This window comes from Oncorhynchus gorbuscha, unplaced genomic scaffold (genome assembly GCF_021184085.1).
Source record: "Oncorhynchus gorbuscha isolate QuinsamMale2020 ecotype Even-year unplaced genomic scaffold, OgorEven_v1.0 Un_scaffold_934, whole genome shotgun sequence".
Lineage (NCBI taxonomy): Eukaryota > Metazoa > Chordata > Actinopteri > Salmoniformes > Salmonidae > Oncorhynchus > Oncorhynchus gorbuscha.
The window spans coordinates 39,939-48,581 of NW_025745886.1; the positions used below are offsets into that span (position 1 = coordinate 39,939).

An 8,643-nucleotide genomic window follows, 5' to 3' on the forward strand; every position below is an offset into this window, starting at 1 on the left:
AGGTATTAGATAAGACAACGACAGTATGAAGGGAGAACCACTGTGTGAGGTATTAGATAAGACAACGACAGTATGAAGGGAGAACCACTGTGTGAGGTATTAGATAAGACAACGACAGTATGAAGGGAGAACCACTGTGTGAGGTATTAGATAAGACAACGACAGTATGAAGGGAGAACCACTGTGTGAGGTATTAGATAAGAAGACAACGACAGTGTGAAGGTGGTGTCATGGCTTTAGTAGGAAACAGGACCATCTCGTTCCCTGAGGACTGACATTAATGTTTCATTATTTGACCAGGACAAAGCAGACACATTGTACAACCATAACTGATCAGTATTTTGGACCAGTGAACACAGAGGCATACAGCATACAGCACAGTGGTTTACAGTAGTATATTCATGATCACTGTAGGCTATATGGTACTTTATCCATTCCGTGAGTTATTCAGATTGAGAAACCTCTTCTACATCACAGTGAGGTGATGAGGTCACCTCGTTTCTAACCGAGTTACAATCAGAGGCTTCCTGTAACTCCCTCATCTTCCCCTCTAGTCTCTCTGCCATCACACTCTGATGAGTCTTCCTCAGTATTTCAGGGAGTCTCCTCAGGTCTTCCTCTGAGGCATCCCTGATCCAGTCCTTCACCTGGCCCTGCAAGAGGCCTCTCTGGCCGGACTGGGAGAGGCTGCTGGCTGGGTGCTGCTGCTGCTCCTGCTCAAATAAAAAGGAAATTCAACTTTATTTCAATTGCATTTAAAATTGAGGCACATTTTCAAATAATAAAATGAAGGAGAAATACAACAACAGAAGGCAAATACAAGAGAATAATGAAGTGAAATCATTGATTAAAGGCCAGGTTAAATGTAAACCTCTAACTGTGTGTGTTGGTCATTTGGTATTTAATTAGGATCCCCGTTAGTTGTTGCCAGAGCAGCAACTACTCTTCCTGGGTCCCACACGCAACATGAACCAGGACATGATGCAGAACATGAATAGACAACAACAGCTTAACGACAGAACTACATCACTGTACAGTGGGGCAAAAAAAGTATTTAGTCAGCCACCAATTGTGCAAGTTCTCCCACTTAAAAAGATGAGAGAGGCCTGTAGTTTTCATCATAGGTGCACTTAAACTATGACAGACAAAATGAGAAAATAAAAAAATCCAGAAAATCACATTGTAGGATTTTTTATGAATTTATTTGCAAATTATGGTGGAAAATAAGTATTTGGTCAATAACAAAAGTTTATCTCAATACTTTGTTATATACCCTTTGTTGGCAATGACAGAGGTCAAACGTTTTCTGTAAGTCTTCACAAGGTTTTCACACACTGTTGCTGGTATTTTGGCCCATTCCTCCATGCAGATCTCCTCTAGAGCAGTGATGTTTTGGGGCTGTTGCTGGGCAACACAGACTTTCAACTCCCTCCAAAGATTTTCTATGGGGTTGAGATCTGGAGACTGGCTAGGCCACTCCAGGACCTTGAAATGCTTCTTACGAAGCCACTCCTTCGTTGCCCGGGCGGTGTGTTTGGGATCATTGTCATGCTGAAAGACCCAGCCACGTTTCATCTTCAATGCCCTTGCTGATGGAAGGAGGTTTTCACTCAAAATCTCACGATACATGACCCCATTCATTCTTTCCTTTACACGGATCAGTCGTCCTAGTCCCTTTGCAGAAAAACAGCCCCAGGGCATGATGTTTCCACCCCAATGCTTCACCCCAAACATGACGAGTTGAGTTTTTACCAAAAGTTATATTTTGGTTTCATCTGACCATATGACATTCTCCCAATCTTCTTCTGGATCATCCAAATGCTCTCTATAGCAAACTTCAGACGGGCCTGGACATGTACTGGCTTAAGCAAGGGGACACGTCTGGCACTGCAGGATTTGAGTCCCTGGCGGCTTAGTGTGTTACTGATGGTAGTCTTTGTTACTTTGGTCCCAGCTCTCTGCAGGTCATTCACTAGGTCCCCCCGTGTGGTTCTGGGATTTTTGCTCACCGTTCTTGTGATCATTTTGACCCCACGGGTGAGATCTTGCGTGGAGCCCCAGATCGAGGGAGATTATCAGTGGTCTTGTATGTCTTCCATTTCCTAATAATTGCTCCCACAGTTGATTTCTTCAAACCAAGCTGCTTACCTATTGCAGATTCAGTCTTCCCAGCCTGGTGCAGGTCTACAATTTTGTTTCTGGTGTCTTTTGACAGCTCTTTGGTCTTGGCCATAGTGGAGTTTGGAGTGTGACTGTTTGAGGTTGTGGACAGGTGTCTTTTATACTGATAACAAGTTCAAACAGGTGCCATTAATACAGGTAACGAGTGGAGGACAGAGGAGCCTCTTAAAGAAGAAGTTACAGGTCTGTGAGAGCCAGAAATCCTGCTTGTTTGTAGGTGACCAAATACTCATTTTCCACCATAATTTGCTAATAAATTTATTAAAAATCCTACAATGTGATTTTCTGGATTTTTTCCCCTAATTTTGTCTGTCACAGTTGAAGTGTACCTATGATGAAAATTACAGGCCTCTCTCATCTGGGAGAAGTGGGAGAACTTGCACAATTGTTGGCTGACTAAATACGTTTTTGCCCCACTGTAAAATAAGAGAAATATAACTAAGGTTCTGTACTGACTCAAAAGGAGGAAAACCAGACAGAGACCTGCTATTCTAGGTCTCAATTTATCATTTATGTGTACATATATGCCATTACATTCAGTAGCATCGATCAGTACATACACACACAATACTTAGGGTCTGTCTCTCTAACCTGGTGCTCCTGCTCCTCTTCAGTGGCCATCAACCTCCAGACCAGCTTCCTCAGCTTCACCACTCTCATCTTGTGATGAACGAAGAAGTCAGGAAGGAAAGTTCTGAGTAGTTTAAACTCACCTGCCAACGAGGAAAACATTTTGATTCGTCTGTCAGTAACACTAACGTAATACTAATGAATAATACCAATGTAATGCAAAAATATACGAATATTGCTTTCATTACATTTCATAAAAGTCTGCAATAAATCAAATATAGACCACAAATTCTGTTTCAGTATTTTGGGTTTGAAATACACCACAGCTAAAAACAAAAGTCGATATCAAGATCTTGTCGATAATGTGATACCCACCTCCATCTTTCAGTTCTTCACAGGAAAGGGCGCAGAGGTTGTCGTGCCAACACGTACCCCTGAGGACCGTCTTCCGCCCCAGTGACGCGCAATCCGTGTGATTTACGCACAGCGCGCGCGAAGAAGTGCTGTAGGAGAAGGAACCGTGAGGGCATTTTTCACACTCTGTGTCCGTCTCCGTCGTACCTGTGGGGGCATTTGACATTTTTAAATAAATGTATATTACTATTTGTCCGTTATAAACCGTTATATACCGTTTTTCGATCTATCTGCAAAATAACGCTATTGCACAAAGACGGAAATGGTGATATATCTGTCCATTCTGTTTCTTACCTCTCCGTTTCACCCCGTAGCCAGAAGGACACTCCGTGTGTCTGATACAGAAATCGGCGTCCCAGTAATATCCTCCTTTGCACTCACACACCCTGTCATTGAGAACCGAGCACTCCTCCTTGACCACCTGGTGCTCCCCACAGAACGTGCCGCAGTACAGACACTTGTGCAGGTAGTTCCAGTACTGAGTGTAGTGGCCTGATGGACATGGTGTACACGCGGTCTGCGTGGTGGCGGTGCAGTGCGCAGACATGTGATGGCCAGGTGGACAGCGATGACAGGTGAGTAACTGGCCGGTGGAGGAGTCCAGGTGGTGATAGGTGGCGGGGGTCTGACTTTGAAGAACCTCTTTCATTGCGCTACAACTGAGATCAACCGACGACAGCACGACCAGGATTGTGAACAACTGTAAATATAAGAAAATAATGCACTTTGTTTAGAGCACGTTGTGACAATGTAAAAATAGCTTTATTAAATACATTTGATTGATATAAAGGTTTCAACTGTAGGCTAAGGGGCTACCAATTTATTACACAACATTATTGTAAAATTGTCAAATAATTACAAACAGCTTTTTGTCATGGCAACACATTCACATTGTACAATATACCGAAATATGTAACTTTAAAATGTTGCAATATATAAATAATGTGTTAAAAAAGGATGTGCCATTATCCCATCATCAGAAGAGTGACTCACCATGTTGATGTTGTCGCTTGTCCAGCTGTAAAAGGACTTGATGTTCTCTCTGCCCTTTATCATCAATCGGACTAGAAAGAGGAAGGGGAGGAGTCATATCCTCTATTGTGGGCTGATTCAGACCTTATCGCCCTTTATCGTCAACCGTGGACTAGAAAGAGGAAGGGGAGGAGTCATATACTCTATTGTGGGCTGATTCAGACCTTATCGCCCTTTATCGTCAACCGTGGACTAGAAAGAGGAAGGGGAGGAGTCATATCCTCTATTGTGGGCTGATTCAGACCTTATCACCCTTTATCGTCAACCGTGGACGAGAAAGAGGAAGGGGAGGAGTCAGTCAGGGATGGAGACATGCCCTCTATTAGATCATATTATAACACCTTCACAACACGCCTGGTGTCCCCAGTTAGTCACAACACGCCTGGTGTCCCCAGTTAGTCATAACACACCTGGTGTCCCCAGTTAGTCATAACACACCTGGTGTCCCCAGTTAGTCATAACACACCTGGTGTCCCCAGTTAGTCATAACACACCTGGTGTCCCCAATTAGTCCCCAGTTAGTCATAACACGCCTGGTGTCCCCAATTAGTCCCCAGTTAGTCATAACACACCTGGTGTCCCCAATTAGTCCCCAGTTAGTCATAACACGCCTGGTGTCCCCAATTAGTCATAACACGTCTGGTGTCCCCAATTAGTCCCCAGTTAGTCATAACACGCCTGGTGTCCCCAATTAGTCATAACACACCTGGTGTCCCCAGTTAGTCATAACACACCTGGTGTCCCCAGTTAGTCATAACACACCTGGTGTCCCCAATTAGTCATAACACACCTGGTGTCCCCAGTTAGTCATAACACACATGGTGTCCCCAGTTAGTCATAACACACCTGGTGTCCCCAGTTAGTCATAACACACCTGGTGTCCCAAGTTAGTCATAACACACCTGGTGTCCCCAATTAGTCATAACACACCTGGTGTCCCCAATTAGTCATAACACACCTGGTGTCCCCAATTAGTCATAACACACCTGGTGTCCCCAATTAGTCATAACACACCTGGTGTCCCCAATTAGTCATAACACACCTGGTGTCCCAAGTTAGTCATAACACACCTGGTGTCCCCAATTAGTCACAACACGTGAAGAGGGCAAGACAGCGCATATCCCCCCTCAGGATACTGAAAAGATTTGGCATCAAAAAGTTATACAGCTGCACCATCAAGAGCATCCTGACTGGTTGCATCACCGCCTGGTATGGCAACTGCTCGGCCTCCTACCGCAAGGCAATACAGAGGGTAATGCGTATGGCCCAAGCTTCCCGCCGTCCAGGACCTCTATACCAGGCGGTGTCAGAGGATGGCCCTAAAAATGGTCAAAGACTCCCCTAGTCATAGACTGTTCTCTCTGCTACCGCACAGCAAGAGACACCGGAGCGCCAAGTATAGGTACAAAAAGCTTCTACCCCCAATCCATAAGACTCCTGAACAGCTAATCAAATAGCTACCCAGACTATTAGCATTGCCCCGCCCCTCCCTCTTTTACACTGCTGCTACTCTCTATTTATGGTTTATGCATAGTCACTTTAACTCTACCTACATGTACATATTACCTCGACTAACCGGTGCCCCCACACATTGACTCTGTACCGGCACCCCCTGTATATAGCCTCCACATTGACTCTGTACTGGTACCCCCTGTATAGAGCCTCCACATTGACTCTGTACTGGTACCCCCTGTATATAGCCTCCACATTGACTCTATACCGTAACACCCTGTATATAGCCTCCACATTGACTCGGTACAGGTACCCGCTGTATATAGCCTCCACATTGACTCTGTACCGGTACCCCCTGTATATAGCCTCCACATTGACTCTGTACCGGTACCCCCTGTATATAGTCTCCACATTGACTCTGTACCGGTACCCCCTGTATATAGCCTCCACATTAACTCTGTACCGGTACCCCTTGTATATAGCCTCCACATTGACTCTGTACCAGTACCCCCTGTATATAGCCTCCACATTGACACTGTACCGGTACCCCCTGTATATAGCCTCCACATTGACTCTGTACCGGTACCCCCTGTATATAGTCTCCACATTGACTCTGTACTGGTACCCCCTGTATATAGTCTCCACATTGACTCTGTACTGGTACCCCCTGTATATAGCCTCCACATTGACTCTGTAAAAAATAAAACCCACACATCAGCTCTCTCTCTCTCTCTCTCTCTCTCTCTCTCTCACTCACTCATCACACGCACTCATTCTCACTCTTACTTCCCATGACAACCAAACATGTCTATAAAAAGGTCTGTGAAGGTCACCACTACTTCCTATAGGTAAAATGTGGAAGGGCTGCTGGGTCCTCATGTAGACCACAGCAGAACAGTTTTAAAGGTCAGCTGACCAGAGTCTAACCTGGTCCCAGATCTAGTTTATACTGTCTTACCCATTCCTATGGTCGTTGTTGCTGCCAATGACAATAGGACTTGGGATCAGGCTAGACTCTGGTCAGCTGACCTTTAAAGATATCATAATAACATGTATGACAACATTATGATCCTCCGTAGGAAGTTACCCTGACTACACACTCCTGACAACCAAACAAGGAGCTCTGGTTCCTTTCTGAGGAGCAAGGTGAGATGGCGTGACAACGGCAATAGGTACAAAGGAACATCAAACCAACAGAGATCAGACTAGTTGTAACCCGATCAGACTAGTTGTAACCCGATCAGACTAGTTGTAACACGATCAGACTAGTTGTAACCCGATCAGACTAGTTATAACCCGATCAGACTAGTTGTAACAAGATCAGACTAGTTGTAACCCGATCAGACTAGTTGTAACCCGATCAGACTAGTTGTAACCAGATGAGACTAGTATAGTCGTAACTAGTTTGATCTGGTTACAACTAGTCTCATCTGGTACAGAGGAGCAACAAATGGCCTGAAAATGAGACAATGACCCTAGAAGACATCACAGACAGATCTGGGACCACACTAGTGGAGGTGAGACAGTGAACCACCTTCCAAGAGACAGAATGACACAGTGAACCACCTTCCAGGAGACAGAATGACACAGTGAACCACCTTCCAGGAGACAGAATGACACAGTGAACCACCTTCCAGGAGACAGAATGACACAGTGAACCACCTTCCAGGAGACAGAATGACACAGTGAAGAACCTTCCAGGAGACAGAATGACACAGTGAAGAACCTTCCAGGAGACAAAATGACACAGTGAAGAACCTTCCAGGAGACAGAATGACACAGTGAACCACCTTCCAGGAGACAGAATGACACAGTGAATAACATTCACATACTAATTTTGCCGGAGAGTAAAGATGAGTCAAGTCATTTCATAGAACAGGACAGTGTGGACATCTCAGCTGTACACTGAAGCTTCACATAAACACGATATGTCCAAGGAAGGAATACCACGTCCTTATTGAGTGTAATGAGGAAGTGTAATGAGGACGCTATTTCCTGTTTCTTAATAAGCAAATTGTTAGGAGATTGAAATGCCCGTAACAAGACTGAGTCAACAGGAGGAGTGGTGTGTATCAGAAACCATTCCGTCAGGCGCAGGTTACTGCAGGAGAGTAACGACACCAGGGCTCAACATTCACACTAATGTCAGGGGAAATCAAAACAATACAACACTTGTCCCTTAAAAAAAACATACAACAATTTTATCAAATGGATTTTAATCAGATAATATCGACATAATGTTTACAAATGTTAAGGACTTGAATAGGGCTGTTCCAACCAAAAACATCCCAAATAAAGATCCATACCTTTTTTTATACAAAAATGATTTACAAAACAAATCCCTTCAGCTACAAACAAACAACATTCAAACCTGCAGCATTCAGAATCCAGTTTTTTTAATAGAGAAATAAAAACAAGCTTTTACAAACAAATTTGGTAAGAAAAATTACATTTAAATAAAAACAAATTGCACTCCTTTGTACATTCATAAAAGCTGACAATGTTTGAAATGTTTTGACAGTGTCAATAGAGCTTTGGATGTCAGCAGTCCACACAGAACAGCGGGGGGAATGGCACCCTATTGCCTATATAGTGCACTACTTTTGACCAGGGCCCATTGGGTAGTAGTGCACTATATAGGGAATAGGGTTCCATTTGGAACACACAGGAGGAAACATTTCATTATGAAATAAATCTCCTCCTTTTAAAACAGTGAAAAAGCAAGACGACCCCCCCTTCCCTATCACCCCCCCCCCCTCCCTATCACCCCTCTACCTCACCTTACAAACACCAGACTATATACACATTTTAAATAGTTCTCTTTTCGCTAAGGTTGGAATCAATTCCATTTTTAATTCAGTCAATTCAGCAAGTGAATTCAAATTCAAATTCACAAACAGAAATAAAAATCCTCATGAATTGAATTTCCACTAAATTGACCCCAACCCTGGTTTTCACACAGTTAGGACTAATCCTAATTTACATTTAAATTGA

The 8,643-nt window shown here is 43.8% G+C and overlaps 1 protein-coding gene across 2 annotated transcripts; it reads right to left on the minus strand.

Moving 5' to 3' along the window:
* Nucleotides 1-217: 217 nt before the first annotated feature.
* LOC124020837 (tumor necrosis factor receptor superfamily member 6B-like) lies at nt 218-4,315 on the minus strand. Of its 2 annotated transcripts, none has more exons than XM_046336120.1 (5): nt 4,159-4,315; nt 3,460-3,865; nt 3,127-3,312; nt 2,773-2,894; nt 218-713 (listed from the first exon to the last, which is right to left on the minus strand). In XM_046336120.1, exons 1-5 carry the CDS (start codon nt 4,219-4,221, stop codon nt 444-446), a joined length of 1,047 nt encoding a protein of 348 aa, XP_046192076.1. In that variant the 5' UTR covers nt 4,222-4,315; the 3' UTR covers nt 218-443. The 2 variants fall into 2 exon arrangements, with proteins under 2 accessions (XP_046192076.1, XP_046192074.1); XM_046336118.1 differs by having other exon boundaries at nt 218-716.
* Between the last annotated feature and the right edge of the window lie 4,328 nt (nt 4,316-8,643).